Genomic DNA, 16,533 nt, shown 5'->3' with positions numbered 1-16,533 from the left:
GAAATTGGAGAGGGTCCAGAGAAGAGCAACAAAAATGATTAAAGGTCTAGAAAACATCATCTATAGGGGAAGTCTGAAAGAACTGGGTTTATTTAATTTGGAAAAGACTGAAACGGGACATGATAGCTGTTTTCAAATACTTAAGAGGGTGTCACAAGGAAGAGAGAGAAACATGATTTTCCTCAACCTCTGATGATGGGACAAGAAGCGATGGGCTTAAATTGAAGCAAGGGAGGTTTAGCTTGGACATTAGGAAAAACTTCCAAACTGTCAGGATGGGTAAGTAAAAGGGATGTTAAAGATTAGTTGACTATCCAATAAGCATTTGCTTATCGGATAGTCTTTTGACTAGTTGATATCCCCCTCCTTGCTGCCTCAGATACAGGCAGCAAAGGGGGGGGGAAGGGTACTTCAAAGTGGCAATGCCACACAGTGGCGCTGCCACTTTGAAACCACAAGGTGGCTGCTGAACAGCTGATCTGTGAATCAGATGTGCAGCAGGCTGCCCCTTTAAAACGCCACCTCTGCACGATTCAAAGGGGCTCCCTGCAGCATTTTCCTGGATCTCGGGATCAGCTGGGGAGTCCCCAGCTGACCCCAGGATCCAGGGCTGCCCTTTTGAATCGCACATAGTCAGCATTTTAAAGGGGCAGCCATTGCACAGCTGATCTATAGATCAGCTGTGCCATGGGTTGCCCCTTTAAAATGCTGCCTCCGTGCATTTCAAAGGGGCAGCTGCCGTGGAGCCCCAGCTGATCCTGGGTTCTGGGGAAGTGCCACGCAGAACCTGGGGTCAGCTGAGGACTCCCCAGCTGTCCCCGGGCTCCTAGTGGCATGCAGCATAGCATGGAGCCCGGAGTCAGTTGGGGACTGTGAGTCTTTAACATCCTTATTAAGTACTGGAATAAATTGCCTAGGAATGCTGTCTCCATCATTGGTGACATTTAAGAGCAGCTTAGACAAACATTTATCAGGTATGGTCTAAATGGTGCTTGGTCCTGCCATGAGGGCATGGGACTGTACTTGATGACCTCTCATGGACCCTTCCAGTTCTAGTATTCTATGATTATGGTCTGTGACCATGTTGTTCCAAAATAAGAGGCATGCATTTTGTAATATAAAATAAGAAAATGATACTCCATAGCAACTTGGCAACTCTAGATTTCTCTTGCTGTAGCTTTCTGTACTGTATATTTGGTTGATTCTAAATCTAGCTAACTAACTAAACAAGCCATAAGGATTAGCTAAGCTAAACTTTTTTTTTCTACCAACATCCAATATAGCAAACATCTTGGGAGTTTACTTCTTAAATCACACTGACACTAAAAGGCATAGAAAGAGACTTGCAGAATGATGCACTACAAAGTGGATCCAAATTGTTCTTCAGACACATCCATATCGTGAAACGAGGTTTACAAGAGCGGTCGACAAAGGCTTCCCTTGTCAACCAATCTGCATCTTGACTCGCACGCTGTGCCGACGATTAGCTGAGCCGGCACAGCGCAGCAGCCATTTTTATTTTAATGAAGCCGGGGATATTTAAATCCCCGCTTCATTGACTATGTCGGGTAGCCTATTTTACATGCCTCTGTCGGCAGAGGCATGTAATCTAGACATACCCCTAGTGACAGATAATGTGGGAAAAGCTGAAGTACGCAATACTTTTTTTTTGCCTCTGTCTTCACAGACAAGATCAGCTTCACAGACTACTGCACTAGGCAATATAGTATGGGAAGGAGGCAAGCAGCCCTTGGTGGAGAAAGAACAGCTTAAGAACTATTTAGAAAAGATGGACATACACACAGATCCATGGGGGCAGATCTAATGCATCCGAGGGTTGGCTGATGTGAGTTAGGGATGTAAAATCCCATTTAATTGGTTAACTGGTTAACTGATTAATGGGGTGGGAACCCCGCTCCACCCCCCACCCCAGACAAGCAGGGCTGAAGCCCCCCTACCTGTGATGGGCGTTGCAGGTCTGGAGCAGCCCACTGCCTGTGGTGGGCAAGGGCTGCTCCAGCCCCTACCAGTTAACCATAACTGGTAAGGTAAGGCTTACTGGTTAACCATTAACGTCCATAATGTGATTGCAGAGCCACTGGCCATTATCTTTGAAAACTCATGGTTATCGGTGGAAGTCCTTGATGACTGGAAAAAGGCAAATATAGCGCCCATCTTTAAAAAAGGGAAGAAGGACAATCCAGGGAACTACAGACTGGTCAGCCTTACCTTAGTCCCTGGAAAAATCATTGAGGAGATCCTCTAGGAATCCATTTTCAAACACTTGGAAGAGAAGAAAGTGATCAGGAATAGCCAACATGGATTCACCAAGGGCAAATCATGCCTGACCAACCTTCCATGGATTGCCTTCCATGACAAAGTAACTGACTCTGTGGATATGTGGAAGGCAGTGGACGTGATATATCTTGACTTGAGCAAGGCTTTTGATATGGGCTCCCACAGTATTCTTGCCAGCTAATTAAGGAAGTATGGATTGGATAAATGGACTGTAAGGTGGATAGAAAGCTGGCTAGATTGTCGGGCTCAACAGGTAGTGATCAACGGCTCAATGTCTAGGTGGTGGTCGGTATCAAATGGAGTCCCTCAAGGGTCAGTACTGGGGCTGGTTTTGTTCAACATCTTTATTAATGATTTAGGTGAAGGGGATGGATTGCACCCTCAGCAAGTTTGCAGATGACACTAAGCTAGGAGAAGAGATAGATACTTTGGAGGATAGGGATAGGGTCCAGAGTGACCTAGACAAATTGGAGGTTTGGGCCAAAAGAAATCTGATGAGGTTCAACAAGGACAAGTGCAGAGTCCTGCACTTGGGACAGAAGAATCCCAAGCACTGTTATAAGGCTGGGGACTGACTGGTTAAGCAGCAGTTCAGCAGAAAAAAACCTGGGTATTACAGTGGATGAGAAGTTGGATATGAGTCAACAGTGTGCTGTTGTAGCTAAGAAGGCTAACAGCATATTAGATTGCATTAGGAGGAGCATTGCCAGCAGATCTAGAAAAGTGATTATTCCCCTTTATTCAGCACTGATGAGGGCACATCTGGAATATTGCATCCAATTCTGGGGCCCCCATTACATAAAGTCCAGTGGAGGACAACCAAAATGATTAGGGGGCTAGAACACTTGATTTACAAGAAGCTGAGGGATTTGGGCTTATTTAGTCTACAGAAGAATGAGGGGGGGGGGGGAGAAGATTTGATAGCAGCCTTCAACTACTGAAGGGGGATTCCAAAGAGGATGGAGAGAGGCTGTTCTCAGTGGTGATGGATGACAGAATGAGGAGCAATGGTCTCAAGTTGTAGTGATGGAGGTCTAGGTTGGATATTAGAAAAAAACTATTACACTAGGAGGGTGATGAATCACTGGATTGGGTTTCCTAGGGAGGTGGTGGAATCGCCATCCCTGGAGGTTTTTAAGTCCCAGCTTGACAAAGCACTGGCTGAGATGATTTAGTTGGGGTTGGTCCTGTTTTGGGCAGAGGGTTGGATTCGATGATCTCCTGATGATCTTCCAATCCTATGATTTGGATTTAAATAAGCTCTTCACTAATGAACAACTGAGTTTTAGACCTAGTAGGGTACATCTACCACTGTCTGAAACCTCCATGCTTGTCATACATGGATGGCTGATGTAGCTGATTTGAAAAAATCCTTTGAACTGGGTTGTTTCTTAGTATGAAGAACTAGAGCCCTGAAAACCCATGGATGTCTGCTTTATGTTCCCAGGTATCCGCATCCCCAGATGTCAATGCAGATATCCATGGTTTATTTTGGGGGATGCAGCTACAAATTTTGTATCCACGCAGGGCTCTAAGAATAAACCTATATAACATTTTCAGAGGGATCATCTCTTTTCAATAGGGATTTTATTTTTTACTATTTACTTCTTAATGAAGCAGAAACTAACCAGCATGGCAGCCTATATTTAGACTTATCATAATTCACTGCTTGCCATTGAATGGTGCATGAATTGTGTCTATGTGAGCACTATTATCACAGGTGTCTACATAGGGACTAAAGTGGTGATTTTCCTGGGATGTGGTGTGGGGAGACACTCAACATTTTTCAGGACTGAGCCCACAATAACACCACTTTTTCCCAAAGTTCCTATGCTTGTTTTATTCTTGATTGTGAAAGCCAGGAAACAGCTATGAGCGATGGACTAGCAAAGGCTCAGCCACCCTCCATGCTTGCATATAACTGGTGGCACTGGCAGGAGGAGAGGAGTCAGCACTCAGGACTGAATCCCAAGCCTCCTGATCGCTGGCGCCTCTGGTAAAGCCTGACCTGCTGGAATCAAGGGATTGCACACGTGAACCTGAACACAGCTCTGGCAAGAGCTGCTGCAAAAGCCGGCAGGGGCTATGTAAAGCGCTGGCAGGGACCAGGGGTTGCCATAGGACAGTACCTGTCAGAAATGTGACGTTACTTTGCTGGCTGCCTTTAGCAACACACACGAGGGGGCTCCCCACGTGCAGGGGGAAGCTGCCAGGGCAGCAGTGAGGAGCCCACCCCCACCCCCGCACGGTGTTTGCTGTCACACACCCCCGGGGGGGCAGGGAGAACGCACCTACTGTCCTGGCAGCGCAGGTGCCCGCGACACGGCGGAGGGGCGCGGGGCTCGCACGCGCTCTCGAACGGCTCCCCAAGTGCGCGATGCCCGCGGCCCGGCCCTCTGCGGGGGGAGAGCAGTGAGGGGGAGGGAAGGACTGAGAGGCTGGGGGCGGGGCAGACGGGCTCTGAGGCGGGAAGGCGGGAGCTGAGGGGCGCAGGCTCGGGGCTGAGGCGGGAAGGAGAGGCGGGGGGCGGGGCTGAGAAGCGCTGAGGCGGGAAGGGGGCGTGGCGGGAGCCGGGGGGGAAGGGGCTGACAGGGAGGCGGGAACTGGGGGGGAGGGGCCGAGCGAGGCGCTGAGGCGGGAAGGGGGCGGGGCCGAGGGGCGGACCTGGCTCCAGGCCGGGCGCTGTTTCCTTCCCTTGCGGCAGCGCTGCCGGGGGCGGGCGACCCGGAGCCTGCGCACTGCGCCTCCCGCTCTCCCGAGGCTCTCCCCGGCCGGCAGCGAGCGGCTCCTTCCCCAGGCTGAAGATGGCGGAGGGCGGTGGCTCCTCGCTGAAGGGGCTGCGGGAGCAGATGGGTGAGAGCTGGCGGGGGCGCCTCGCGGCCCGGGCCTCGGGCTGTCGCCGGGCCCGGGGAGGCGGAGCGGGGCGCAGGGCAGCCGGCGCCCCGGGAGGAGAGGAAGCCACCTCGGATGCTGGGGGGCCGAGATGCGAGCAGGCCAGGGTCGCGGCCCTCTGGGGGGGGGGTCTCCGCCAGCCCCTCCCGAGAGCAGAGATCCGGGACCGCGGTCCCAGCCCCCCCGCTGCGCCCTGGGATGAATGGGGGGCAGTGGGGAGACCGTGTCTGCCCCCTCTTCCGCTCACTGGCCTGCGCCTCCCATCCTGCCCCCTTCTTTTGCCCCCCCCCGTAATTCTCTTCCGTTCTCCCCCTTTTGTTTGTGCCGCCCCCCACCCTGCCTCTGATCTCCCCCTTTCTCTGTGCTGCCTGTCCGGCCCTCTTCCTGCGGGGCTGCGTTGCAACGGGAAAGCGATTCTGGAAAAGAAATCTGTGGCTTCTGTGGAGTCTCTCACAGCTTTGAAATCCCAGGCCTTCCTACGTCAGGGTTTTAAGTTGAAAATATTTCTTGACTGGTATTTGAAACAGAAGTCTCTTCCCCTCTTCCCCCCCCCCCTCCCTCTCCAGTTCATAGATGCTGTATTAATACCAGGGTCTGACTTACATTAAAAAAAAATTATACTGTACTCTGCCTTATACCCACCCACTTGCCTTGATTTGCCTATAAAATTACTGCTCGCAATTTTCCTACACGACTTCAGCTGCTGATTTGAGATGTCTGCAGTACATACTCAGTAATGAAAGCCACTTGAGTAGTTCATTTTAAAATGAATTGTCTGCCTTTTGTGGCCCCTTGAAAGCCCAAACTGTTATAGCTCTTTAATGAGTCTTGTCTCAATTTTCTAGGTTTTTGCAGACATCTCATCACAGTTGTTACTGCAGCAGACACTGGGCGTTTCTTGCAAAGGATGAAGTGTCAGCCTGGAGTCTGAAATTTTGTTTCCCAATCGAACTCTTAACGATGCTTTTTTGGAATTAAGATACCACTAATAGGGTTAGAGATATTTAAATTTAGTTTTATTAGGGTTACCATATTTTAACTTTCAAAAAAGAGGACACTTCTGAGAGGGAGTATATTTATATCTGTATCTACCAACTCACATTGTATTAATGTGTTATATGGTATATAACAGGAGTGTTCTATTTTTTGGAAGTTCACATATGGTAACTTTATTGTTACAAATTGCTTTAGATTTTTTTTCTTCTTTTAGGGTTTGTGTACATTGGGGTCCTTGTTAATCCATTGTGTGCTCTGGGTAGAGTGAGTGTTATGCATGTGTGCACACAATAGATTTGGGGGTGGGTCAGTAACAGATTAAAAGATTTTGACTATTCCAGACTATGCATAATGAAGAGACTAGAGGAAAGAGATTTATGATCTCTGGTTTGTAGGCTTGATGCAAAAATTAGCTAACCTAGACATTGTACAAACCTACTTTGTTTAAAGTTATCAGTCTATATCTGTGACTGAGATTTCTTTATGTACCAATGCAATTACTGATGTAAGAGTTCTGGTGATTCTTACAAATCAGTCTTAAGGTTTTGAGTCTTCAGCTTAGATGTGGAACTCTTTCTTCCTTGTTTGATGAAAAAATCAGATATGGACTGTGTGTGGAGGGTTTTTTCTTCCCCTTTTTACTATTTTTAAGAATTTAGTGCTTATGAAAGATAATGATTTTCCAGAGGGCATCAGACTTCAGACCTATTTGAACTGACTAGAGAACACAAGTAGTAGCAGTGCAGTTTCATCAATATAACACAGGACTCTGGAGGTATAGGCTCTGGGGTGGGTCTGAAGATTAGGGGGTTGAGATACAGGTGAGTGTTCTGGGATTGAATGAAGCCATTTGACGAGCTGGAGGGGAATCAAGGTTGGGGCAGGGTATGGGATGCAGGCTCTGGGCAGTGCTTCCCTCAAGCAATTCCCTGAAGCAATGGCACATTTCTTCCTGGCTCCTACACAGAGGCACAGGCAGGTGGCTTTGCATACTTCCCAGTTTGCAGGCTCCAGCCCTGCAGCTCTCGTTGGCTGCATTTCCCAGCCAATGGGAGTTGCGGGGATGGTGCTTGGGCTGTGGGAACCGGATGGGGCACATGCTGCTGTTGCCGCTTCTGGGAAATGGGTAAAGCTACAGCAAAGCAGGGCAAGCCCCTGACCAAGGTCCCTCTTAATTTTTTTTTCCATCCATGTGCAAAAATACTTTTTTACATTCACTGAGGCATGTGCACCACCAATAGAAACACAGTGCAAGCTGTGGGCACTCTTCTAATTGGCTAGGCAGCATCTAAATCTCTCCTGGCAGACCGCACAAGCACTCAGGCTATGTCTGCAGTATGGGGGGTTTTCCGGAATACCAGAGGTATCCTCGAAAACTCCGCCACTTTCAGGGAACACATTTGCTCTTCTGCAAAAAAAAAAAAAAAAAAAAAAAAGCAGAAGAGCAGATGTGCTCTTTTGTAAGTCCTGTTTTCCTCCTCTCATGAGAAGCAGATCTCTTCCGAAAGAGGAGGCTTTTCTGAAATTTGGCCCAGTGGAGTTGGGTCAAATTTCGGAAAAGCCTCTTCTGAAAAAAACTATTGGAAAAAGATACACAAATTGCAGGGTGTAATTTGCGTACCTTTTCCCCAATACATCAGTGTAGTGTAAACATAGCCTCAACTTACAAGCATCGCTGTCCCTGACCCCACTTCTCAGTAGGAACTCAAGAGCTGGATTAAAATGACTGACAGGCTGAATGCAGACTGTGGACTATAGTTTGCCTACCCCTGCTGAAGACTATCAAATCCATCCAGAGGCCACCAAAAACAAGATGGCATTCATTTATAGCCATCTTGGGTTCAATTCATGCAGGTTACTAGAAGGGAAATGTTTCTAGAGCCATCTAGCCAGGTCTTCTTTTCTAAAGGGAAGATTTTTATTTAAAGACAGTGATGCTAAAATGACAGGGCTTGAAAAAATTTCTTCTTTACTTTCCCCTTTATAAGTGAAAATGAGCAGAATATGAACTTTGAAATATATTGTACTTTGACTACAAAGATAACTAATGTAAATTAATGTAGTGCTGTTTCAGTTTTTGGGGTTTTTTAGCCTGCACAAGGACCCTTCCAATATGGCTTTTTCCAAGTGGCCAAAGAGTGATGTTGCTGAGGGTGAGTTTCAGAGCCTATGTCCAGGGCCTTATGAGAAGCACTAAAATTGACAGGAATCATGTCACTTCGGTTCTTCCGTTTGGCAAAATTGTGAGCCAGGGCTGACGAAAGGTCTTTGCCAGGCCTTGGGGAAGGGTGGGTGGGTGGGTGGAAGGGATAGGGGCTTGCAGCCTCCCCCAGCCAGCCTTTCAGTGCTGTCAGAGTTCTGGCAGTGTTTTAAAGGGCCTTTGGCTCTGGCCTCTACCATTGCTATAGTACAGGCAGTCCCCGGGTTACGTACAAGATAGGGACTGTAGGTTTGTTCTTAAGTTGAATCTGTATGTAAGTCAGAACTGGTGTCCAGATTCAGCCATTTGACCGCCAGTTCCGACTTACATACAGAATCAACTTAAGAACCCCAAGTGTCCCCAAGTCAGCTGCTGCTGAAACTGATCAGCGGCTGATTCCAGGAAGCCCAGGGCAGAGGCTTCCTGTAGTCAGCCACTGGTCAGTTTCAGCAGCAGCTGACTTGGGGATGCCTGGGGCAGAGCAGCTGGGGTGCTGCTGGGTTGGTCCAGTAGCGCCGCCGCTGGACCAACCCAGCAGCACCCAAGCTGCTCTGCCCCAGGCGTCCTGATTCAGCCACTGCTGAAACTGACCAGCAGTGGCTGAATCAGGACGCCTGGGGCAGAGCAGCTGGGGTGCTGCCGGGTTGGTCCAGTAGCGCCCAGAGCAGCGCTATGGGACGAACCGGCAGCGCCCCAGCTGCTGTACCACAGGCGTCCGGAGCAAAGCCGCGGAGCACGGGGGCAGCGGGACAGCCCAGACGCGCCGTGGCTGTCCTGCTGCCCTCGGGCTCCGCAGCTTTGCTCTGCTTTGCTCCCCATCCCCCTGGTCTGCAGACCAGGGGAATGGGGAGCAAAGCCCCGGAGCACGCGGGCAGCCCAGATGCGTCTGGGCTGCCCGCTGCCCGCGTGTTCCGCCGCTTTACTTCCTCTCCCTGGTCTGCTGGAGACCAGGGAGAGGTCCCCGTTCGTAACTCGGGGACTGCCTGTAATTGCAGTAGTGGCCCTGCACCCTTTTACATTGCCGGGCCCCCTGAGCAGCTGCCCTCTTCCCTGCCATACCCCTGGTCAGCATCCTGGCTGCAACCAAGTCAATCACAGAAACTCTTTGCAGATGAGGACTGAAAGGAGTCTAGGAGCAATAGAGTAATGAAGACCCTTGTGCTATATTCTGACTGTCAGTGCCACCATTTGTGAAGGAACAAAGAGAACATCAAGAGGCTTGTTGCTGGGATGGTAGTGACAAAGGGATGTAGCTTTCTGCCTTCCAATAGACAGAGGGTTGAGGTAGGTAGGAGAGGAGCTACAATCTTACCAGTTACCAAGGAATTGGGTCAAATATGCAGTGTGACCAGCATCTTGCCAAGAAACCAAAGACCCTTCTCTTTCCTAGTAGCTGAAATAGGGTCTGGGTTATTTTGCAGAACATTTACTCTGGCCCTTCTGGCTTCCTCTTCGATTCTTTCAGACTTTCATAGCAACCTCTGGAAGTGGGTTTAGTCTTCTGGCTGGTAGAAGTCTGAACATTGTTTCAGTCCCTGAAATTTGGCATCATGGAGCTCTGCTTTTATTATTTTTCAGTAGCTTCCTTATCACATTTACTAAGTTTAAAATAGAGGGGTTTTTTTTTCATTCCCATTCAGGCCTAGTATTCAGTCTGAGAGAAAGTGCTTTTTCTTCATGCATTACCTGTAATAGAGAGTTTACTCTGTGACAGTTTTGCGATTCAATTTTGTTCATTCTTTCATCTGTCCAATCTTTCCGCCTTCAGCCAAACAGCAGGAGAGCTGAATTTGGTCCTTCAACTAAAATTTAGATAATTCTGTGAATGATGCATGTTCAGGAAATGTATTCACATAGAACTGCAATATGATTTTTGTACTCATAAACAGCTACATATAAATGGCACCATCTAACTCCGTTGATCTGATTTCTGGGAATTTTCAAAGTTACAGCCTCTTACAGGAAGAGAAGGGGTTTACTCTATATTTTTAATTCTGTAAGCACTATTGAAATCAGATTTGAGGGAGGGTGTTCCTCTGTTGGTCATCTTAGACTCAAAAAATGCTTTATCTTGACTATGTTGTGATTTAATTGGCAACTGGCTTTTACATTTCAGGAACTTGGTTCCATTAACTTCTGCTTCACTGAGAGATGTCCCATCATAGTGTAAATCAGATCCTGGTCTGAATGGGTATTTTTTTAAAAAAGACACAAACCCTACTTTTTTTCCCCCAAAGGTTTATATGCTCAAGATAAAAATTTTTGCAGATTAGAGTTTGATGCCTTCTTGCTTTGAATAAATTTTTGCATATATGTTGTGAGCATAGTTTCCTTCTCTTGGCTACTCAAGAGCTATATAATCAAAGCTTATATCTACTAAAAAAAATAGTATCTAAGGCATAAACTTGCCCCCATGTAGATTGCTAATAAAACAATGACTGAATAAAAATAGCATCTTAACTGATATGGTCCATTTGTGTGTTCAGTTCTCATCATGTTAGTGACTAGGGATGTAAATCTCATTTAACTAACCAGTTAAACATAGTTTTTTAACCACTATCTAATAAAAGGTAGGACATGGTTTGGGAGAGATCTGGCTCCAGTCTGGCTGCTTCCGGCCTCTTGGGGGGGCTTCTGCTGGCTCCCAGCCCAATGAGGGGACCCCAGCAAGGCTAATCCTTAACACCAGTTAACCGGTTACCCATTTACATCCCTATTAATGACACAAAAATAAGGTTTATTTTCCTACCTCCAATTACCAGTTCAGAAACAGCTCATTCTCCAACTGTGCTGGCTTCTTTTGCTTTTCATGCAGGGACAGAATTGCTAGCCAGGGTCCTGATCCTGCAAGTGGTTGTTCATGAATGGATCCTCCATAGAAGTCAGTGGAATTCTGCATGAGCGGAGAAGGGGGTACACCAGCGTAGAACAATTTACAGCCTTTGGGCATGTGTTCAAATTGCAAGGTCTAATTAGCTAGCTTCACTAAAGGGCATTAGTTACAACCTTTTGTAGCTCCACTTAACCAGTACGTTTTTGATACTACTGTAGATGGGTGAGAGAGAAGGCATCTCCTCTTGACATTCATCTGAGGCTTAATTTGCAATGTGGTTAGTTTTTAAAAAATGCTTTGAACAGATTTGCTCAGGAATGACTGAGACATAAATACTGAGCTTCACAATGTCATTTTTACGTACTCTTTTTTTCACAGTAGAATAGTACTTCAGAAGCATCTTGTATCTTACGATTTTTTCAGCTGGGTTTGAAGAATTTACTTGTGTGGAGGATGTCAGAGGTACTGGTGGATTCCGGTGCTCTGCTTAGCTGTCCAAGCTCTGGAGATGAAAAATGGAAGGATGATGGGATTTCTACCTGGGTTCTATCTCAGGCTCTGGTCTCTATTTTACAAATCAATCCCTGGCTATTAAGTGTTTGATAAGTTAATCTCCACACAGTCTGCTGCTGCTTGAAGAGAAGAGGATCTATTTCTCTCTTGTACTGTCCAGAGCCTTCTGGCTTCAGCAAAGCAGCCAGGAGCAATCTCCAAAACTTTCTCTGTGCCCCTCTCCCAGATCTCTAGCACAGCCCTCTGCCAGCCTCCTGCTGTTGTGAGGATCGCAAAGTAAAATCATCTTGGATATTCAAGGCTTCATTTTTTTTTTTCAACGGCCTTCTTCTGACTAACTTCTGTGCCTGTGTCTGCTCATGGAGCAATGATGGTCCAGAGATCAGAGCAGAAGCTTGAACTCAGGAGTTCAGTTGCTTGCTTTGTCACCAGACTTCTGGTGTGAACTTGGGTAAGTCACATAATATCTGAATGCCTTGGTTCCCTATCTTAAAATGAGAATTATAAAGGAAAGCTTAAATTCTGCAGAAATTTTCTGAGCCGGATCAAGAAAGTTTTCCTCTTTTTTGAGAATTCTGCCTGTAGTTACATAATACAAGGCTATGTCTACACTGGCGCGTTCTCACGCAAAAACTCTTTTGCGGAAGAGTTCTTCCAGAAGAGAGCGTCTACACTGGCATGTGCTTTTGCGCAAGAGCATCCATGCCAGTGTAGACGCTCTCTTGCACAAGAAAGCTCTGATGGCCATTTTAACCATAGGGCTTTCTTGAGCAAGAAATTCATGTTTCTTGTCTACACTGGCCTCTTGCGCAAGAACAGTTGCGCAAAAGGGCTTATTCCTGAGCAGGAGCGTCAGAGTTCTGGCACAAGAAGCCCTGATTTCATACATTAGAATGTCAGTTTACTTGCGCAAGAACATGCGGCCAGTGTAGACAGGCAGCAGGTTTTTGCGCAAGAGCGGCTGCTTTTGCGCAAGATTGCTCCAGTGTAGACACAGCCCAAATGTATATACTGATCAGTATGCTTATATAAAGTGCTGCAAGATAGTTTCCATTTCCGATGCATGTTCTTGCATCTTGTACCCTCTAAAAGTGACATAAAATGGAAAATATGGGATCAAGATTTGATCAATCTCCAATAAAAAGATAACTGCAATAGTCAACTCTGTTAGATTTATAGATCACTAGTCTTGCATGTCATGTGGCAAAAGCACAGGACTGGAAATTATGACATGAGTGTCCTATTCTACACTCTGGTGATGTGACTCTAGATAAGTCACTTATCCTCTTTCTTAGTGCACTCATTTTTGAAATAAAAATTGTACTACTTAAAACAGAGAGAACAAATGTTCATGAATGGAATCTGAGAACTTGGATGATAGGTTCTAGAGTATATATTGCATATGTATAGTAATATCCCTTTGCACTCAATATTAATGATATCCCTGATTGCTTAATTTTTTAAGTTTGTATTTGATTAATGAGAGAGGTATTTAAAACAATTCCTGTTGGATAAAATACTGAGACTGCAGTTCAAGCATAGATTGTTCCATCTAAGATCAAAACTTATAAAGTAGGCCTTAATAATTGGGCCCAGAAACACTTTGAAAACTGAGTAAATTTTATCTATATGAGGGTTTTTTTTTATAACTTAGCACATCTGTCACCATGGTATGTATTGATGACCAGCTTGTACCATTGATTGCAGTAGGAGCTGCCTGCAGACTTAGTTTGTCTAGTTAAATCTGTACCTTGCAGGCCATACTCTATCCACTTTTGTAAGAATATTAGTAGATTGCAGATTTGGAGACCTGTACTTCTGGGAGGTAGGAAAAACCCCAGCAACTTGCAAACTCTGCTCAGATTGCTGTACACCAGGGGTGGGGAACCTCAGGCCTGGCTTGCCTAGATCTAGCCCCTGAGGCCCAGGGACCCCCCCCCCCAAAGCATTGGGAAGCACATGCTAGTGCTCCAGTCCACTGCAGGGCACACACAATATACTATGCTCTCCTCCTCCTCCCCCCTCCCCCCCCCAGGCTCTGATGTGGGAAGGGAATTTGAGAAGTGTCTTTCTCCTTCTCAGATGGGCCATGCCATTGAGGGTTGGAGGTTTTTTTTTTGGGGGGGGGGGTTGTTTTGGCTTCTCACTTGTGTGCAGACCCCAACTGACTTTTTTCTGTGGGTCATTTGGCCCCTAACCCAAAAGAAGTTCTCCACACCTCCATAAGCCTATCAATTGCTTAATTGAATACCAATTTCAGAAATGCACAGGGTAGAATTTAGCACTGCCTACCCAGAGCTTAGATCACTTAACTATCTTTTAAATAGAATATATTTAGATAGCAAATAGAAAGCTTTTCCTCAGTTGTTCCAAATTATGAAAGGCCATTTATTTTGCCTGACTGAAAAATAGTTGCAATGTGTCTCTTGGTATTGGTACTAGATGAAGCAGTAGTGGAGATCTTGTCCCATCTTGTCTAAACTATACATTCTTCTGGTGCTACTACTGGAAGAACTCTGTCTCTTTTGGAGTTAGGAATTATGGATCCAAAATAGCTTAGAGTAAATAAGACTTAAATTGGTTATGTGTTCCAGTGTTTTCATCTGCTTCTCATGCCTATCATTTTACTATCTAAAGACCTCATAACATTTGAGAGGCATTTCTGTTGCTGAGAATTTAAAAGCTGCTGCAGTTGTGAGGGGGAAACGCCATAGAAAGCTGTGTTGGATGCCATTTAAAATATATCTGATTTTATTCCAATTGGCAGATCTGTTGCGGGTACTACCTTTTACTAAACAAAATCGTGGGAATTAACTGCCCATCTAAGTGTCATTTTAAGTTAGGAGGGGCAAATGGCAGTGAAGTACTGTTCATATCTTTCGAGCCAATAGTTGTATGCATTTCAAAAAGTCATATAAAGATTCATTGCCAGGTTGTTCTCCGTGTATCCTGGACTCTGATATGTTCACTTCATTAATGTTTTTATTGTAAACATTTAATTAGAATTTTTATAACCAATTATTGACAGTGTTTGCATAATATTCAGGTGGTTTCATAGTCACCACATATCTATTAATTTTTTAACCTATTTGTCTGTATCAACAGTGTGTTATGCAGTAAGCTAATGATATCCACCTAAGTAAACTAGTCTCTATATTGAACATTGTCAGGGGTTTGAGTTTGTGATAAGCAGCACAAGATCTTGTTTTCCTTGTCATTGCCTAAAAAGAATTGTCCAAATTTCCAAAAACATAAGATTAAATGTTTAAAAAGTCCCTGTTATGTTTTTATAGTACATTTCAACACCTGCCAATCTAAAATGTGAAGTAATAAAAATAAGCTTTTTATAATATAATGGCATGTTTTATTTGGGCTGTTCTTTATTAAGAGGACATTAATCAGGAAGTCTAAACATAAAGTAGATGCACGCATTTCAATTTCCCAGTTTACATCGGTTAATTGAATAGTCGAATAACCTCATGAATTCTTATCAGTTAATCGACTATTCTATAGTCCCCGGGGGCAGGGCTGGCAGCAGCACGGGGTACCAGGTGGGGGCTAATCTGTGAGGGGAGCCAGTTTAAAAACCAGCTCCTGTTACAGACCGGCTGCTTGTCACCCTGTGCTGCTGACTCTGATAAAGAGGCAGAAGTGTGGGGTGGCAGCAGCCCCTGTCTGGGAGGGCGGGGTCTGAGATCCCGGACCAAGCACAAACTGGAACTGAGCTGGGCTGCCTGCCCACCCGGCTCCTAATAAACTTTAAATGCAGAGCCACAGAAGAAGTGGGTCCTGGACCTGGCGTGAGCTAGAACTGAGCTGGGTTGCTGGCCAGCCTGCTAAAATATTTACTGGTTGGCAGGGGGAGGAAAATGTGTGTACTCTATAGCATTAACCTATATAAGCTTTTGCTTATCAGTTAATTGACTACACTATTACATCCCTAGTTGGTTAATACTTCAGACCAGATATCAGAGAGACTTTCTTAGTTTGTCTGAGCATAGGCTGCAGTTATCCCTAAAGAAATGAAAATCATAGTTATCACTTTGTGTATTTTTTTTTTTTAGTTGAAAGCTGTAGTAATTTAGTTGGCATTGGAAATACTTGTAATAATGCCTTGGTTATCCACGATAACTGTCATTGTGGTATATATGTATGTGTGGTTTATTATATACATATACAGCCGCTCCCCAAGTTACAAACAAGTTATGGACCAACACTTGGTCCGTAACTCGAAGTGTTCGTAACTCGGATCCCATAGAGTTGCATGGTGACCGCACTGTTCATAAGCGCGGATTGCCGTTTGTAACTCGGATCCACATTTACGACTGCTTTTGTCGTAAGTGCGGATGGTCGTAAGTGGAGGTGGTCGTAACTCGGGGAGCAGCTATATTTATTTTTCACTTTAAAGAAAGTTAGTCCATGTGTATGGCATCTGTTTTTTGTTTAATTTAATTTTTCCACTATTCCTTGAGCTGTTAATATCCAAGAGGGATCTACAAAGAGGATGTTCTTTACAGTTTTCCACTATTAGTTCTTCCTAGAAGATCCCTATCTCCAGTTTACTGCTTTTTCCACCTTCCTTCCCTTCAGAGTTTGGAGGTAACTTTTAAAATATTTTTCTCCTAGTACTTTTTAATGTGGCTTTAATTTGAGTGTACCACCTTTTGCTATTGACATGAGATCTCCCTTCAGTTCAGGGGAATGGCATAGGTAATGCAATTACCTAGAGCCATGTTCTCTGTCTTAAGTGCTTCAGAGGCTCTGAAATTTAAAACTGTGCAAGCTACTGACTTATTTTGCA

At 45.5% G+C, this 16,533-nt stretch overlaps 1 protein-coding gene across 8 annotated transcripts in view; it reads left to right on the top strand.

The window, feature by feature from the left end:
* The first annotated feature begins 4,918 nt into the window (after positions 1 to 4,918).
* MAP7D3 (MAP7 domain containing 3) overlaps positions 4,919 to 16,533 on the top strand; it is a 75,457-nt gene continuing 63,842 nt past the window's right edge. For 4 of the 8 annotated variants that reach the window (XM_075941030.1, XM_075941037.1, XM_075941036.1 and 1 more), the window contains exon 1: positions 4,920 to 5,151. In XM_075941030.1, coding sequence (XP_075797145.1) covers positions 5,103 to 5,151 — 49 coding nt within the window. In that variant the 5' untranslated portion in view covers positions 4,920 to 5,102. Of the gene's footprint in view, positions 5,152 to 16,533 lie in introns of all 8 variants that reach the window. The other 4 variants (XM_075941034.1, XM_075941029.1, XM_075941032.1 and 1 more) reach the window with 2 other exon arrangements.

Source organism: Pelodiscus sinensis, chromosome 13, assembly GCF_049634645.1.
Source record: "Pelodiscus sinensis isolate JC-2024 chromosome 13, ASM4963464v1, whole genome shotgun sequence".
In the NCBI taxonomy this organism is placed as follows: Eukaryota; Metazoa; Chordata; order Testudines; family Trionychidae; genus Pelodiscus; species Pelodiscus sinensis.
Note: the sequence above shows the minus strand (reverse complement) of the source record. Positions and strands in the feature narration are given on the sequence as shown.